At 53.6% G+C, this 18740-nt stretch overlaps 1 protein-coding gene across 3 annotated transcripts in view; it reads right to left on the bottom strand.

Moving 5' to 3' along the window:
- KIRREL1 (kirre like nephrin family adhesion molecule 1) overlaps positions 1–18740 on the bottom strand; it is a 99417-nt gene that overhangs the window by 15187 nt on the left and 65490 nt on the right. For all 3 annotated transcript variants that reach the window (XM_060090788.1, XM_060090786.1, XM_060090787.1), the window contains exons 2-3: positions 5322–5471; positions 3358–3507 (exon numbers count right to left, since the gene is read on the bottom strand). In XM_060090788.1, coding sequence (XP_059946771.1) covers positions 3358–3507; positions 5322–5340 — 169 coding nt within the window. In that variant the 5' untranslated portion in view covers positions 5341–5471. The remainder of the gene's footprint in view (positions 1–3357; positions 3508–5321; positions 5472–18740) is intronic.

Here is an 18740-nt window from a genome sequence, read left to right as displayed (position 1 = left end):
TTCGTATCTGGGGCAAAAAGGAAAAGAAGGCTGTTGAGGTGTCTGCTTATCCGTCACTACCGTGCTCATTTAGGCGTGTGTCCCTGTGTATGTTTATGAACACATTTTTAGGATTTCTGACTTAAATCTGTATCAGTATGTACATGTGTCTGAGGCCTCAGCCTCCTTGTTTGTAAAATTCAAAAAGCACATTGACATCTGTTCCCCAGAGTCGTTACTGTGAAGGTGAAAGGAGACCAAGGATACGAAGCCGACTGTAAACTGTAACGTGATCGACGGCACCTCCACCATTCACTGAACGCCCACCCCGTGTCAGCTCAAGCGCCTCACGTATACGATTTCATTTCATCCTCACCACAAAGTGTATTTCATTAATCCTTTCACGGTAAATACCATTAACCCCCATTTACAGACAAGGTACTGAGGCTCAGGGACAGGAGAGTGAGCTGAACGTCAGGGCTGGGATGTGGACCAGGCCCGCCGAAGCCATGCCCGTTACCACTGCATTCGAGCGGTTATTGCCGTGAGTAATGAGGGAGCCGTGGGTCTGCAGATATATATTATGCCTGCGTCCGCATCTGCGAGGGAGTGGGAGGCAGCTTCTCGGAGTCCTGAGGCAGGAAGAATGAAAGGCCATTCTGTGACCTGGGCTGGTCTGGGGTGGGCCACTGAGGGGCATGTTTACAGGGGAGGTGAGGTGACGAGGCTGGCCGTGTACAGGGAGGCTGATTCCGAGCAGTGAACACAGCCCACTCTCGGCCCTGCCCCTTCTCTGAGCCCCAGGCTGCCATGAACGAAGGCTGTGTGCAAGCAGGTGAGCAGGGAGGATGCACAAACGTCTTGCCTTCTCAGTGTCTCCACGTGGCTGCAGGAGGCAGGGAGTGTGAGAATTCCAGACAGACAAGGAGGGGGAGGGGGGGAAGGAGTAGCCGGGTTCATCTTTCATCTCTTTTACTCTTGGGGCTTCCTCCTGTTCCCCTCATCCACCTAAATCACTCAGACAGGCTATAAAGGCCCACACCCTCAACTGACCGTGCCCTGCAGACAAGCCAGTCAGCTCCTCCCTCGCTGACTCACAAGCTTTTGTAAACAAGGTACTAAAGACACAGACCTACTAGAGAATGGACTTGAGGATATGGGGAGCGGGAAGGGTAAGCCGTGACAAAGCGAGAGAGAGGCATGGACATATACACTACCAAACATAAGGTAGATAGCTAGTGGGAAGCAGCTGCGTAGCACAGGGAGATCAGCTCGGTGCTTTGTGACCACCTACAGGGGTGGGATAGGGAGAGTGGGAGGGAGGGAGACGCAAGAGGGAAGAGATATGGGGATATATGTATATGTATAACTGATTCACTTTGTTATAAAGCAGAAACTAACACACCATTGTAAAGCAATTATACTCCAATAAAGATGTAAAAAAAAACAAACAAACAAGGTACTCCTCCATCTAGGGCTCCCATCGATATTCTCCTCTGCCAGGAAGACTTCCTTGATTGAACCAAGACACTGGATGCCATTATGAAGTTCCTGGGATATCTATGGGCTTGGTTGGCCTCTACTCATCTCTCTCTATTTCTCCATCTCTGTGCTGGGGTAGGAGAGGGAAAGGAGAGTACCAGGGGCCCATCATTAGAATGGAAGTTCTCCTGTCTAGAAGTAGCACCTTTCATGATCCAAGCCAAAGCAGTTAGGGAGGGAAAAAGACAGAAGGTCTCCTAAGAATCTCACATTCCCTTGGAATGCCTGGTCTGGCGTCGGGGCTCATACACTCTCCAACGAGGCATGAAAGCGGATGTCTTGGCATCCCATGCCTCGCCCTGGTGGTTAGCTAACTCTTGCTTCCTAACCTCCATCCTGCTTCTTGTTAATTCTTCCCATTTGTCCTCACCGGAGAGGAAAAGCGAGTCATCCACCAGTCCTGAGTCCTAGTCCTTCAGGGTCTTTACATCCAGAGAAACTGGCTGTCGGGTCCCTCCAGTCCTCACTTCTTCTGACACCTCACATCTGCCCAGACCTTCGGAGTTTACAACTCCCTGCTCAGGGAGCAGCAAAGCGGCAGTTGATAAGAAAAGGCTGGCAGCCCATGTTACCGATGAGAAACCTGTTGTCCAGAGGTTATGACCTCTTCCAGGTCATGGTGCCAAAATGGACCAGGTCTCCTGACTCCCGGTCCAGGCCTCTTCCCACCACACTCAGATGACTTTTCATGTTCTCACCTTTCTCCCCCAAGTAAGACCATTCCTTGTGTCCATGCTCACTCATCTCAGCTCCCCCCTCCTTTCTCCCATCCCTCCTGGTGGTGTCCCCCACTTCAATGATTTCAGGATTGGGGAGAGAAAATAGAGGGAGCAGGACAGATCAAGTGGAGGCAGGAAAAAAGAAAGGGACAGCGTGGATGACAAAGAGGAAGAAAGAGGGTCACAGGCAGAGAGAGCCAGGCTGGAGACAAGCAGAGCAGAGGCAGAGGCCCAGCCCGAGCACCAGACCTTAAGGGAGACAGAAAGACTGATGGAGCTGGAGGTACCGCCAGGGAGGGGAAGGCACGCAACAGGGGAGGCGAAGGCGTGTCAGAGCTGGCCTCATTCCGTACTGCGTGCAGGAGAGAATCCCCTCATTATGCAAATGGCCCTGGGTGTTGCCATAGAGGGACATCTGTTCTGTCTCCCGTGGGCAGCAGCCGGGGGGCTCGGCTTCCGAGACAAGCCCTCCTCCAGCAGCTCCTGCAGACTCAGCCAGGACCCCTGCCACCCCCTACCCCCAGTTCTCAGCCCTCAAAGCCCAGTCCTGCTCCCCTGTTCCCTGAGGAGGGTTCTAGGTGAAGCAGAGAAGAAGGGGTGTGTGCTGAGGAGGGAAAGGAGGGAGCAAAGGGAAGAGGGGCTGAGTTCAAGGAAAAGGAGCCAAGGGGGTAGTTTCTGGGGCTTCGAGGCAGCTGAGAGGGAGAGGAAGGGAGAAGCTTCCAACAAGCCCATCTGCCAGCAGAGGCCCGGTCCCCATCACCCCAACATGCCCCCATTCTGGTGGGGAGAGCTTTGTATCCAGAAGGCAGAGCCCCGTCCCTGCGTGGCCTAGGCACAGGCAGGGGCAGAGAGGATGCCAGAGCTCACACAGTCCACATGTCCAGCAGTGGGTGCCCACATGCCCATTTTTTCCTCTTCTATCTGAACTTGGCTTTGGAAGAAGTTTAAAGGATCTGGGGAGGGAAAGCTAGGGAGACAGTGGGGGCAGACATGAGGCCAGGAATACAGAGGGAGAAGCTGGGAAATACAAGAGGAAATTGGAGAAGGGGGGACAGCCAGGATGCCAAGAGAAAGAGACAGGAGGCTGGGGGCCCTGCAGGATGTCGGGGGTTCTTACTGAGCACGGTGAGTTTCGCTCGCCGAGAGCGCAGGGCGGCCTCCGTGGCCTGGCACTCGTAAGAGGCGTCGTCAGAGAGTTCGGCATCTGTGATCTCCAGGTTGTACTGCCCAGCATCTGCAGAGCCCACGACCCGGTACCGTGGCCAGGCTGCAGGAACAGAAAGGGCGAGCCCAGGTGAGCCCAGCCCCAACCTGGGAATCGACCTGGACCACCCTGCCCCCCAAGGGTGCATCCTCTCCCCACGTCAGGGTCCGCATCCCATTCCAGGGCCAGCACTCCTCCCTCCACCCTCTCCTGGGACCCCCCCTCCAGGGGCCCTTGACGAGGATGAGGTCCCCACGCAGACAATGTGATGTCACAACCTCCTACAGGGAGGACGGGAGCCACAAAGCAGGAGGAGTGATGGGGGAGAGCAGAAGCAGATGAAATCTCTGAAGCTGTTTGCAGATAAATGTCTCTCATAATAATAGGAAAGAAAGAGGAAAAAAAAAAAAAAAGGCAGACAGCAGGGAGAAAAGGAGAGAAAGAGGGGAGGGTGTGTGGGCGTTAAGAAATATAGGCCATCGCAGCTTAGACATGAGCTCACCAGGGCCAGAGGGAAGCCCAAGGCAGGCTAAGGTCTCACCATCTCGCCTAGGGAGGGATGCACGAGGCAGGGTCCTGCCAGCTCCCTGAAGGAGCCCCTAAAACAAGAGTCCCGTCCCCTGCAGAAGCCACGGCTGTGGCAGGTGAGCCTCTGGCCTCTGCAATCCAGTCTCCCTCGCCCTCCGTCCTCCAGGCTCTTGCCCAACCCCTCACACTCTGTCTTCCTCTCTCGTGGTCCCCACCATCAGCTCCTTCCCACTATCTCCCTCTGTCCAGAGGCTATCGATTCTTTTCACTCCATATCTATTGATCTCTCTCTCTCCCTGTTTCTTTCTCTTTCTATCATCAATAGATCCGCCAGCCCCATCTCCTTCTTTCATACAGATTGCTCTATACAGACAAATTTCCCCTACCTGTTCTAATACACGGAACCCACAGCAAATAGTCTCAAGCCCTGGACAACAATAAGAATAAAAATACACCATCCCTCCCTACTTTCATCATTACACTGCTTTACAGTGAGCAATGTGTTTTCACAAAGCATATTCTCTCATTTGGATCAAAACTCGCAAATGCATTTATAAGGCAGGCAGACCCACGACTACTATGCCTGTTTTACACAGTAGTAAACTAAGGCCCAGAGAGGTGAAGTGGCTTTCCTAAGGTCACCCAGCTGGGAGGTGGCAGAGGCAGGTCTTGACTCCCCATCCACTCTGCCAGACGGCCTTTCCAAAAGTATCTCTACTTGTTTTGGAATATAGGAGGGTTTCCCCACCCCAGCACATTATGTTTGTTTCCACAGTGGCTCCATAATGCTTAATAAAGGCTTGAGGAATTAATAAATACAGTGCTCAGGCTGATATTAAAATGAATTTGTGAACACTGAGAGGACATTGCCTGGGCATGGGGCAGGAGAGAGGCTGGAGCAAAGCCAGCCTGGCATGGAACACTTGCAGGACATAGAAGTTACTGTGTCCTCCCCCTGCAAGAGCAGGGGGGGCTCTGGAGTCTCCCAGCACCTCCTGCTTCACCAGGCTGCCTGCAGCTCCCCTTGCGGTGTCTGTCTGTCTGAAGCTCTCTTACGTAAAGGTCTCTTGGTTTCTCTTGATCTCTCAGGCTTGCCGTTGGCCTTTCATGAGCCAGTCCACAGCCAGGAGGAAAGGCAGAGCTGTGGGTTTTGGAAAGCAGTGGAGACAGAGCTCGGGAGGAGAGGGAGGGAGACTGACTCACACAGAAACGGGAGAGGGGAGGCTAGAGCACAGAGAAGAAACATGGTGAGGAACGAAGGGATGCTGGATCCAGGAGTCTCTGTTGGTGGGGGAGGGCTGAAAAGATGGGGTAGTCTGGATGCTTGGCTGGCTGCATGGCCCACTCACCTTTGAGGCCCTGGCCCATGCCCAGCGCCAGCCCATCCTTGGTCCATTGCACGATCCCCGAGTAGTTGAGCAGCACGCAGGGGAGCACGGCCCGCTGTCCAGCCACCACAGTCTGGTCGGCTGGCTCCTGGCTGAAGCGGGTCTGGGTCCCTGACAAAGCCAAAGCAGTACTGGGTAAGGAGATGAGTGAGGAGAGGGCTCCACTAAGAGGCTGAGCCTCCCAGGCTTCCACTCCCACCCTGCACCGGGCCCGAGAGAGAGAGCTGAAGGCTGGGAAGGTGGACCCTCCAGCCCCTGTCCCACTTCAGCCTCAGCCCCTTCCCTCCAAGATGCCACGTGCTCGCCCTTGATTCCTTCCTTCCTCCCTCCGTGGCCCATGGGAATGGGTTTCAGGAACTGAAGTGCTCAGCAAGCAGAGAAAGTGGTGCAGTGTTATGTAAAGGCCTTAGAGACCAGGCTAGTCCAACCCTCTCATTTTACAGACGAGGACATTGAGGCCCAGAGAGGACAGTCACTTTCCCAAGGACACCCAGTGAGTTAAGGACAGAGCAAGGATAAATCCTGCGCCTCAGCACTTCAGGTCCCAGGCTCTTCCTCACCACCTCTACCAGTGCTCCCCTGGCCCCAGCCCCCCGTCAATGGGTGGCACATTCATAACACATGCTGTGGTGATGCCACCGTCCCCCTCAATCCCTGAGACATGAATATACCACCGTACCCCTACTTGGACTTGTGTACGTGGCCAACGTGAAGTCGCGCATGTGTACAATTATGCCAGGTACAATTCCCCCTTGAACGCATCAGGTACATAAAGGCAGGTTCTACGGGACAGGCACGTCCGCATGTACGCATATAAGCTTCCTGGATGGTGGTGAACCCCAAACAAAGGAGCTCTGGACCCACTTCTTGCACACTTTCCCCATTCCGTGTGTTCATCCCTTGCTCCCAAGCTCCGAGGGCATGAGTGCATACACACGGACACACCTGCGCACGCCCAGCCTCCCGCCCCTGTGGGAGCTGACAGGCCATGTGACTTTGTTCCGCTCTCCCTCTGGCTGCGGGAGCTACACATGGCTGCCCCGCTGGCAGCTCGGCCGGGAGCATTTGATTAGAGAACTGCAGAGTAATTGCCTTTAATTGTGGAGCCTAAATGGAGCAGGGAATTGGACTGCGGGTTTCTTCTCCCCCCACTGCTCCCACCCACCCACTCCAGCCAGCACTGGTCGGTCCGGTGGTGGGGCAGTCCTCGCACCGTGCTGTGACCATCAGCTTCCCGCGCTGGGCCCCAGGGAATGGAGGGGCTGCGGGACAGCACAGGGAGAGGTCTGGGGCTTCCCACGCACGTCCCCAATCTGTCACACACTGTAACCCAAATCAGTTTTCCCCGGAACTCTGGGGACTCCTCCCCCTTCTTTCCCTCCCCAGCTCCCAAGTCTTTGCAGAAACCACAATCCCCAGATCCAACTCTTCCCAAACCCAGCTTTCCAAAATCTCTCTGATCCTCCATCACTCCTGTGTGTAAGCAAACAGAACTGTCTCCCGCCCATTCCAAGACCTCCCTCTAAGACACCAAAAACAGGACCCTCGTCTTCTCACCGCCTCCCTTCTTCTTTTTCCTCCTCCAGCTCCATCTCTCCCCTTCTTTCCAAACCTGCCTCACACCCCCTTCTCCCAGGAAGTCCTCCTAGGTTGATCTTTACCTCCAGCTTGTCCCATCTTTCAGCCCTGCTGTCACAGCTCTATCCATGGCATTTCCTGTCTCACCTATCAGTCTATGCCCATGCTTTTGTTTGCCATGGGGTAGAGGGCAGCTGGTGGGTGACGGTGTTTGCCCTACCTGTTTCACTAGAATGGGAACCTCTCCTCAAGGCCAAGGGCCATGCTGTCTTTTCCCTCTGAACCTCCCTGGACATTCGACATCTGGATTGGTAGTTGCACATAAAGAGGACCGAGAGAGGGGGCGGAGATAGGAGTGGATTGATGGCCAGCATACGATTTAATACAAAGAGCCAGCCTCTTTTGGTTAAGTGTGCAAACCCAGCTCTTTGGGTTTGCAGGGGGTCAAGAAGTTAGAAACAGCAGCTCCCCAACTCTGCTGACCTGAGAGCCCATCCATGTCTTCTAAAGGAAAGGAAAAGGCTCACTCATATTTCCTGGGATTAGGGTGGCAGGAGCTGAGATCCTGGGGGAGGGGTGGGTCAGGTGAGTAAGCCAGCATTATTAATTCAGGCATTGCCCTCATTATTATTCAAATTTATTCATATCATTGCGCATTTCTCTAGTGCAGCTACAGGCTGCAAACTCTCCACACTCACGTTTCTCCTTCCCACAGCCCCCGGAGCCCAAGTCAAGGGCTTGCGAGTAGAGTGGCCTGTGAGCCCTGGCTCAGAGATGGAATTTATATTCACAGCTTTCCTGCGTGGGGCCTGGACACCCTAGTGTCCTGTTGAAGTCTCCCGAGGACCGTGAGAAGCTGGTTCCATCCATTGGGAGCGAGGAGGCAGCTCACCCCCCAGCAGGATGGAGTCAGAGTCAGCATCTTGCCGGAGGGAGGCGTGGTGTGACCTTGGGCTGTCACTGCCCCATCCCAGCCTCCTCCGTGTGTTCACCTGTACCTGTGACAAGTCTAGACTAAGTATTGCAAAGTCCCTTTTAAGAGCAGAGGTTTAGGAAACAGACTTAGGTTTGCATAGTGCCTCTGCCACTTCCTACCAGTGTGACCGTGGCCGAGTTACTCTCTAAGCCTCATTCTCCTTACTGGTAAACTGGGGGATGATGACGCTTACCCGGACTGCTGAAGAGTTAAATGGGATGAGCTGGATGACATGCCTGGTACATTCCCTTGCCTGTGCCCACTGAATGGTAGCTATGACCCTATTTATCCTGGGCAGTTAGATAATCAGAGGGACCGGTGGAAACATGAGCAGTGACATGACAAAGAAGGTACCTGTCGTCCTGCGGATTTTGAAATCATTGCCTCTTGGCATAGGCCTGGTTGAAGCAATTTGGAGACGGGGGAATGGAAGCAATAACCCAGAAGAGAGTCCAGAGAGGAGGGGAAACGAGGGGACTCGGGAATTTAACTTGATGGAAAGGCCGTGTAGATCCTGAGCCTGCACAAGTGGCAAGCAATGTTGGTTGGCCCCAAAACAGCCCCTGCAGCCAAGACAGTATCTGAGAGAGAGGCCAGATGCCCACGGGTTGTTCTGACCTGGATCAAGATTAAGAGAAAGCCCCAAGCCTGCCATGCCATGGCCAAGTCCCACTCTCCCTATTTTGCACACTCCAGCCTTTTCTCCTTGTCTCCAGAAGACAAGGTCTTACACAGGCCTTTCCTGGACAGAACACTGCTCCCTCTCTTTCCCTTGGGATTCAAATAGTCACCTCCCCTGTGAAGTCCTCCTTGCTTGCCTGCATGCCCTCAGAGCTCTCAGTATGCACTTCCCACCTCTGCTATAGTAGGTCCATGCTGCATTGCCCACCCCTGCCCAGCCCAGGGGAAACTCCTTGCGTCTGGACTGTGTCACTCAGAGCACCAGTCTCATCACCCAGCACAGGGCCTGGCTGCCAGGCACACAGCAGGTGTTGCAAATATGTCTGTTGATTGATGGAGTGAGAGTGAGCAAATGCTTGAGTGAACATTCCTGCCTGTGCAACCCCATCGAGGGAAGGAGGCAAAACACCCTGTTCCCCAGGTCAGGCTCACAGACTGCGGTAAAGGCAGACAGGGCAGGAGGGTGGAGGGGCGGGACAGGGTTCTCCCTGCTGGCGGCGGGGGGGGGGGGGGGGGGGGGGGCGGGGAGGAATGGTGCTGGGGGCGGTCCTGGGAGGATCCCTGAAGGAGGGAGTGTGGAGCAGAGCTGGGACAGGTAGGGGAAGCAGAACTCTGGAAGTTTCTGGTGCAGTGATGGGGATGGGTGAAGAGGGGATATGGGGATTGCTGAGAAAAAAAGCCTGGAAAGTGAGCCATGAGTTCAGGCATCAGACAGGCACAACAGGAAGGGCAGAGGTGGCATTACAAACGCAAAGGAGGTACTGGGTACGTGTCAAGAAGGCACCAAGAACCAGCATCAGTGGTCTCACAAGAATACACACAAATCAGAGAACACACACAGGCCTCAGAGGTCCCGGTGGCCTGGGCCTTCCACCGGCCATGACGTCTGTGACATCTGTGACACGGAGCAGAGTCTGCATTGGAACTGGGGGTAGGAGTGGTGGTGAAATGTCAGCCCCATCCCTGTGCCCACACCCCACTTCCAGGAAATAAAACCAGGGCAAACCAAAATGCAGGGGACTGGCTGGATGTGGGATGGGACTCAGCAAGAGCCTGAACACAAACAGAATGGTGACAAAAGACCAGCCTCCGAAGCAGCAGCGGCAGCCCTGAATCAGCAGCCTTGCCTGCCTGGCAACTCCAGTCTGGGGCGAGTACAAATCTGCGTGTGTGTTTTTAAGTGAATTCCCGCCTGCTTTCATTCTGCTGCCTCCCTGTCTTCAGACACCATCACAGATGTTGGTGAGCTCTCGAGCAGCCATTGTGAAGGCAGACAGAGAAGAAGTGTGCTATACACAGCCGCATGGAAACTCACACATTTACAGACTGATGGGGAGGCTGGCAGAGGTGCCAATGACATCGGGAAGCGGAGACAAAGACGGACCAGGCAGAGGGAGAGTGAAAGGGAGAAAGGAGACTGGAGGAGAAGCAGGAAGGGAAGAGGAGATCTTAGTTAGAAAGAGGCCAGGAAAGAAAAAGACACAGGCCCAGGGCAGAGAAACAGAGAGAAAAGCACTGGGAAAGGCCTGGTGATACAAAGACGCCCAGGCGCCACAGAGACCCAGGCCAAGGCAGAAAAGCAAGGCAGGAAGGTGATGGTGAATGTGGTCACAGGGGCCCAGGACCTTATCTCCAGCTCGGTTCCGTCCTTCAGACGTGTTGCCAGAGGGCTGGGGGGTCTCAGACTCCAGATGGGTGCCATGGGTTGGGGTCTCTGGGCTCCCCTCCCCCCATTTCCCACCATCTTCCCCCCGCCCAGCCCTCCTTCCTTCTAGGTTAACCCTGGCCCTCACCATCCCACCCCATAACACAAAGCTCCTCTGGCCTCCACCTTGGAATGGTTCCCTCCCCTCTTCTTCTTCCACATTGTTTGGGCTTCTGGTTATAGCACTTATCACAGCCTGCCTTGGATTAAAAGTGACTCATATGTGTGCGTTTCTGTCTTTCCCGGTCTCCTGGGAGCCCCTGGAGAACAGAGTTGCTTGGATTTACCTTTTTTGTCCCTTCAGTCCCAGCAATGTTCCTTAATAAATGCTAGCTCCCAATTAGAAGATGCTGACTATGTACTGGGCACCAGTGCAGGTGTCTTAGAGACACGGTTCCCATCATTATAATACAGGGCACAGTGGTGGCTATGGTCTCCATGTCACAGAAAAGGGGAATAAGACTCAGACAGGAAGTGGCAGAGATAGTGCTCTTGGCACTGTGCTGTGCTGTAGGAATATCCAAGAAGTATTTCCTGAATACACTGGACTCATGGCCTCCACCCCGGAGAACTTCTGGTGCCCCCAAGCTCTGTGCCCACCTGCTACTTCTGATCTCCACTCTATACTCAGACTTCCATCTTAACTGTGTTTACCTCCTGGGAGGGCCCTGCTCCCTCCTGAGATCTGGGGCTGGCCTGTACCCTACAGCCACACAGGACTTGCCCCACACGCTGCAACCAACCATCGGAGAAGGCTTGATGTAAATATTCCTACATGGGCTTCCCTAGTGGCACAGTGGTTGAGAGTCCACCTGCCAATGCAGGGGACACGGGTTCGTGCCCCGGTCCAGGAAGATCCCACATCCCGCGGAGCGGCTGGGCCCGTGAGCCATGGCCGCTGAGCCTGCACGCCAGAGCCTGTGCTCTGCAACGGGAGAGGCCACAACAGTGAGAGGCCCGCATACCAAAAAAAAAAAAAAAAAAAAAAAAAAAAATTCCTACATGAAGGGAGAGTGGTTCCAAAGGCTGGCAGGACCATCAGTGGCACCTAAAGACATTTTCAGTCAATCGCAAATGTCACCCTTTAAGCCGCCAATGCCCACCAGTAGAAGTGGTAGCAATAATATAGCCCCTGCTTATGAAGCGCCAGTCACTGTGCTAAGTACCTCATGAAGACTAGTTCATTTAATGTACACAACAACATGATGAGATAGGTACCACTAGTATCCCTAATAAGGACCTAAGGTTCAGAGAGATAAGCAACTTCCTCCCCAGGCACACAGCTGGTAAGTGTCGGGGCCTGCAAGCAAGGCAAGGGGCCAGGACATCTGGCTCCCCTGGAATGCCATCTCGCCAGCCTGGATACTGCTGCCTTCCACCTCTCACCATCCCCTGGGCCTCTTCACTCAGACTCTGGCCACTGTGCAAACTGGGGCCTCTCTGTCTCCCCTTGATACTGTCCCCTCACTAGGACACCCTCTCCTCGTCTCTCAGCATCACCTCCCTCTCCTTCCCAATGCTGATCTTCCTGGGGTGACACTGCCTTCCAGCTCTGCTCGCTCTCCAACTCCCTGCTCCATCCTCAGAACAGCACAGGAGAGGCCACCCATCCCCATCTCTGTGTGTGAACACATCTCCTGTTCCTGCTGGGCCTATCCCCAGGGTTGGGGACTAGGTTCCCACAAAGGTCTGGTGAAGACAGAGAGGTTGAATCCCATTTTTGTCTGAGAACTAGGAAGTGACCTCTCCATCTATCATAGAGAGGCTGGGAATGTTTACAGATTCTCAGACACAGCTGTGGAGTTCTTGTGGACACATATGTACCACAGCACATAAGCACACGTTCACTGGTGCATGCGTGTGCGCGCGCACGCACACACACACACAGTCTTTTGCATCTTTGCATTCAAGTACAAGTTTCTGCACCCGTGTCTTGGCACATGTACCTTGGTGGTCATGTTCCCAGAGCCTTGCCTGCTATGCCAGCCGGGAACAAGAGAGGGAGTGGAGTCAAACACAGGAGACACCAAGGAAGCCGGGCTGCAGGAGAGAGGGGTGGTGGAGGCCGAGCCCTGTCTCCCCAGATTTATCAAATGAGAAGTAATGAACCCCCTGGGCTGGAGCAGTCCCCATGCTCTCCACTCCAGATCGCTGCTGGTTCAAAGGGAAGACTTTGATTCGCACCGACAGCTTTCAGATGGAACTAAATCTCTCCACACTCTACTGTTCCTTCTGCCACCCTCCCTCCCTCTCTCTGCCCTCACATCTTCGCTCTCCCCTCCTTCCCCAAGAGCTTCTCCCCACCTACCCCAGCCATCCCCTTCCTGCTCTATGAAAAATACAACAGCCAGAGAGGGCCCCTCCTGTCCACTGGATTCTGTCACGCAGAAAAGAGGCTTGCAATTCTCTGGGCTGGGCCAGCAAAGGGGAAAGGAGAGGAGAAAGGGAGATTTGCACTTTTGATAGAGGAGGCAGGGGAGAAGGGAGGAAGGGAGATTGGGGTTGGGGGGAGGAACAAACTGGCTGGGGCGGGCAGAATAAGGACGAGGACAGGAGAGAAAGACAGAGACCCCGGCTGCCCACAGCAGAGACATAGAGGCAGAGAGAGAAGCAGGGTCAGAACCCTTAGACCAGAAGCTGCCAGAAGGGAAGTACCATGCCTACCCAGCCGACTGGTCATGAGGGGTGTGGGTCTGCTGGTTCTGCCTTATACAGAGCCCAGCCCAGAATCCAAAAGTGTCCAAATGTGATGTGACCTAGAGAATATAAGCCCCTCCTTTGAGAGGTCAGGGGTCAGAAAGCTGCACTGACTTGCTCCCAGCAGATAACCTCAGGCTTGGCTGTGAGTAGAGGTCTGGTGATATGGACATCAGATGAACACCCCGAAGACAAGTTACTCAACACTCAAGGGCTATTATGGCCCCCAATCTGCTGCCCACCAGCATTTACCATACCAAAGTATCTCACAGTGTGAAGTGAAAAAGACACAGTGGGCAGCAGAGGCCTCAGAAGCGGACACCTCAGCTCCACTGGCCCACCTACCTTCACCCCCTTCCCCCTTTTGGTCCTTTCTCATCCCAGGAGGCCAAAGCCGTAGGCAGAAGAAGCAGTCTCTCCTCCCTCCCCACAAACTGCTTGGCCAAGCCACCCCGATGTCTATCTCCAAGGCTGGGGTATGGTAGGGACAGCTGAAGGGGAATCTTTCCAGGGACCAGATGGGCTTTTACAAGTGGCCACAATCTGGCCTGGTTTCCTTGCATTGAACACACCAGAGAGGCTGGCCGCAGAGGCCGGCCGTGGGGCTCTGGTATTCATAATGACAGGGCACAGGAGTTTATTGGTCTGGGCCAGTATGTTACTCACCGAAAGAGGCAAGAACAGAACTCTGAAAGAGGCCAGGGCAACTGGCCCAGCACCACCTGCCGGCAGGGACAAGAGCACCCTGGGCCAGAAGGGAGGAGGCGTGGGCTGATCTGGTCCCGGCTCTGCCCCATCCAGCTGTGTGACTTTGGCGGGGGGGGGGGGGGGGGGGGCATCACTTCACTTCTCTGGGTCTCAGCTCCCTTAAACTGTAAAGAGAGGGGGCTGAAGTACTAGGCACAGAAGGACCTTTCTGGCTCTGATGTTCTAAGATTCTACTGCATCTCCTGCTTTCCTGGGGCCTCAGCCAGACCTTGCTGACACTCCCAAGAACTCAGCCCCGTACCCCAGACAGTGCGAGAGCTGGTGTACCTGGGGCCATCCTGGCATTTCCTTCCAGCAGGAGTGTAGAGGGAGGGCTGCAGGTTTATGACGCTAAGACAGCAGCTGAGAGAACCCACAGGATGCATCCAGCATCGGAAAGAAAGGCCATTCTTTGATTTCCTCTGTAAGGAACTCCGCATCAGAGTTCCTTGCATCCCCTTCCACTAGGTTCATGGTGGAAAAAAAGGATAGAGGGCAGGCAATCCTGAGTCTCCAAAGTGACCTGCCAGCCCAGACCCACTCACAAGGATGCTGAGCTCCTGAACTAAAAAAGACAGGCAGGTGCAGCTGGAAACGCTCCCTCCACCCTGCCCCATTTGGGCCTCCAGCCCCCTCTGCCCTGCCAGCCGGAGGAGGCAACGGGGCCAGACCTGATCTGACAACTTTATGCAAATGTGCCCTGGCAGGGGACCCTGAGAGTGTTTTATGGGAAGGACAATGGCATTGTGAGCCCAAGTGGGGTTGGCTGGAGCAGGTATGACAGGCAAGAGGAGAAAGGGGGGTGGCAGGGATGGTGGATAGTTCTGCTGAAAAACTGAATTTCCATCTGGCTTCAGTGGACAAGGGAAGGGCAGTGCGGGGAGAGGAGGCAGGTGGCCGGCAAGGACTTAGCTCAGATAAGAGACAGAGGATAAGAGGAAAGACAGCAAAAGATGAGGAGAGAGAGGGAAGGAGAAGAGAGAGCAGGTCAGTCACAAAGCCAGAGAAGGCTGAAAGAGACAAAGCAAGGCCCCCGAGGGCTAGGGTCAGGAGGCAGGAAAGGAAGGAGACCAAATGGAGGAGGGGCCCAAATGCCTGGCTCTCCAGCAGTCCCCAAGTTCTAAAATGCAGGATGCTGAAAGAGATGGCCCAACGTGCAAAGACAAAATGAGAATAGAGAAAAGGGTGGGGAGAGGAAGTCAGACAGAAAAAAGGGAACAAAGCAGACAAGGAGAAAGCTGGTGGCAGGAAGAGTGACATAGAGGCTGTAAAAGAGTGTTTTTTTTGTTTTTTGTTTTTTTGCGGTACCCGGGCCTCTCACTGTTGTGGCCTCTCCCGTTGCGGAGCACAGGCTCCGGACGCGCAGGCTCAGCGGCCATGGCTCACGGGCCCAGCCGCTCCGCGGCATGTAGGATCTTCCCAGACCGGGGCACGAACCCGCGTCCCCTGCATCGGCAGGCGGACTCTCAATCACTGCACCACCAGGGAAGCCCTGTAAAAGAGTGTTTTAAGGGAAGGAAGGAAGGAAGGAAGGAAGGGAGGAAGGGAGGGAGGGAGGGAGGGGGGAAGGGAGGGAGGGAGGGAGGGAGGAAGGAAGGAAGGGAGGGAGGGAGGGAGGGAGGAAGGAAGGCTGAAGTAACACTGGTATAAAAGGGACAGAGGACAAGACAAAGAGACAGGACAGGGAAAGAGAAGAACATTAAATTAGAAAGAGAATCTGAAGGTTGGAGCTGGAAAGGGCCTTGATCACCAATTTAACACCTGTATTTAGAAGAAACCGGGGGTCAGTAAAGGAAAGAGGTATTTGGGGTGGGCATGTCTCCAAACTTCTGGTGGCTTCTGAGCCAGCCTCGCAATTACAGAGGGCTCCCCTTTCCCCCAGGGCACACCTCCAAAACCTCCTCAACCTGCACTGATGATGGGGGCAAGATGGGGGTTGGGGAATCTTTACCTGGAAACCCTCCTTCCCTAAAAGGGGGGATGGGGGTGGGAAGGAAGGAACAGCAAGAGAGAAGCTATGGAGAAGGCGGGGAAGATGGATACAAATGGGGAGTGAGAGTCAGGAAAAGAAGTACTGGGACCATCTGGGAGCGGAAATCGAGGATGAAGATAAGGACACAGGAGGAGGAAAGAAATCGGAGAAGGGCAGGGGCAGCACAGCTTTGGGGGCTGTGCAGGCGGATGGGCGGGGACATCTGGGGTGGATCACCACCCTAGGGCCTCATCGAAAGGTCCTGAGCATTTAGGTCAAAGGAAAGGAGTGAAATCCTTGAGAAACGGAAGGGATTTTTGAAAGGATTAGCCAAGGCTGGGGAGGAGGAGAGGATGAGGTGGGCCGTATCTGAGGTAATTCCTAAGGCAGCTGAGGGCAAGGCCCTGGTGTTTCCCCACACATGAAGTGGGGACCAGGTAACTGCTGCCCCTCATCTCCTTCCCACAGGCGCCCCCGGGGGGCTAGTGCCTCCTCGCCCCAGGCAGCAGTGTGCCCACCAGGAAGGTGACCAATGCGCCACTCCTCAGCCCCCGCCACCCTGCCTTTCCCCAGGCAAACAAAAAGTTCATCCTGGGGTCTGACCCCATTCCCCACTCCTAGAGTGAACCCCTCCCCTCTGGCTCCTCCTCAGGCAGATGGGCACAGGCACCCTACAAGTTCTGCTCTGAAAGCTCCCTCAGCTGGCTTTAACATTCTTAGTTACCATGCTATGAATATGGCTTCAGAGTACAATCTGAGAGTAGGCGAGAACTGTACCCCTGAGAGCCCCCAGCAGGCTCAAAGCCCAGGAAGAAATGCAGGCTGGTCTCCAGACCCTGTCCATAGAGGTCTCCTGGCACTTTTAGGAACAGTCTCCAGAATAAAGAGCCTTAACTCTGAGAAAGCCAGAAAGGTGTGGGCTGGGGCAGCAGAAAGCAGGGCATTCTCTCCTTTATGCTGAAACCAAAAGAGCCGGCAGGAAATCCGGGTCTTCTGAGGCCTGACAGGAGCTCTTAGGAACACTTCTCCATTTCAAAGTTTAATGAGCTTTATTATATGTCTGCATCACCTCAGACCCCTGTTCACCTCAAAATTAAAGGGGGAAGGAAGGAAGGAAGGAAGGGAGGGAGGGAGGGAGGGAGGAGAGAAAGAAAGGAAGAAAGAAAGAAAGAAAGAAAGAAAGAAAGAAAGGGGCTTCCCTGGTGGCACAGTGGTTGAGAGTCCGCCTGCCGATGCAGGGGACACGGGTTCGTGCCCCGGCCCGGGAGGATCCCACATGCAGCGGAGCGGCTAGGCCCGTGAGCCATGGCCGCTGAGCCTGCGCGTCTGGAGCCTGTGCTCTGCAACGCTAGAGGCCGCAACAGTGAGAGGCCCGCGTACCGCAAAAAAAAAAAAAAAAAAAGAAAAGAAAGAAAGTAAAAGAAATAGCAGCAGGTCAGATCCAGGTGTTAGATCTTAATCTCCTTCCAGAGTCAGGAACCCTTCATCACAGATGACTTTGCAGATTTCACTAGGACTTCCAGATGGACTATCTGGCTCTATGAGCCAGGTGAGCAACTAATTTGGGAAGGCAGGCCTGATGAGTGCTCTCACCGTTGGCCCTGGCTCTGCACTAGTGCCTCTGAGAAAGTCTGCCTTGGCAGACATGCTCCACGACCCCAGTCCCCATCACCAAGCCTTCCTTACAAACCCCCAGAACAGACATTAATGACTGTGACCCCTAGGGGAGCAGATTTTTTAATTCATATAAGAACTATCTAATAGCACCTGGCAGTGAGCTCCTGTCACTAAAAGTGTTCAAGATAAGGGTGGATGACCACCAGACAGCAATGTTCCAGAGAGCCCTGGGTAATACTTAAGATCCCTTTCAATTCTGGTGCTTTATGATTCTATTCACACACCTCATATAATTTCTTCTTACTCTGGACACACACCTAACAAATAATCAATCTGTAACAGTTTGATCAAGGTGGACTGAAATGGTTTGCAGAACTAACGTTTAAAGGAAGGAATTCTGAACAGAGCCACCTACAGGGAAAAGAACAGTTCAAAAAACTGTCTAGGCTGGCAGTCAAGGATATAAATAAGACTTTGGTCCCATGGAAATTAATCAGGAAACCTCAACGTTTCGTGTAGTTTGAGACCTGTAGTTTCATCTGTAGCTATACTGTATTTTATTCTGGCTTGTAAACTCCTTGAGGCAACAGATGTGACCTTAGTTGTGCATCTCCCAAAGTGACTAGTACAGAAGTGCTTTGCACACAACAGGTGCTCAATAAATGTTTGTCATTTGATTCTCTGAATTAATGGATAAGGCATCTGCACCCAGAGAAAGGCAACTCAATTCAACATTCATTCATTCATGTAACAAACATTTTTTGAGTGTCTACTACAAACCAGGCACTGTCCTGGGCTCTGGGATGTAAAGTGAACAAGACAGACCTGGTCCTGCCACCACCCAGCTTACAGTCTAGTGGACACACTTGCATATCTGGGCAGTATGGCAAGATGAGAGTCCTGATGGAGTGATGTGGAGGAAAGGGCATTACATCAATGGATAGACTGCATTTTTTTTCACATGTCTGACTTCCACCCTGGTCTTCCCTTGGGCCGAGACCCCTATCTTGTTGGCCTTTGTTAGCTCTCGGTCCTTTCTACATCATACAAGTTAAACATTGGACACCTTGCTTGGCACACAGTAGGTATCCGATAAATACACATTTACTGATCAGAACTGCCTTGAGCCTTGAAGACAAGAAGGATTTCAACAGCCAGAGAGCTGGGGGCAGGGCACTGGAGACAAAGGGAACAGCATGGGCTAAGACATGGAGACATAAAAGAACAGCAAGCAGTTGGAAATGGCTGGAATTCAGGCACATAAAGAAGTTAGAACCAAGGTCATACCTCTTTAAAAATTAAACACTTTCTCCTTCTGGGCATTCCTCAGTCTCTGCCCTCCAGAAACTTCTAGGCTGCTGAGAAAGACTGGACATAGACATAGAAAGAGGTCCAGATTCAGAAAGA

Source organism: Mesoplodon densirostris, chromosome 2 (assembly GCF_025265405.1).
Source record: "Mesoplodon densirostris isolate mMesDen1 chromosome 2, mMesDen1 primary haplotype, whole genome shotgun sequence".
NCBI classification, from domain to species: Eukaryota; Metazoa; Chordata; class Mammalia; order Artiodactyla; family Ziphiidae; genus Mesoplodon; species Mesoplodon densirostris.
The sequence above is the reverse complement of the archived record's forward strand: the minus strand, read 5'-3'. Positions and strand labels throughout refer to the sequence as shown.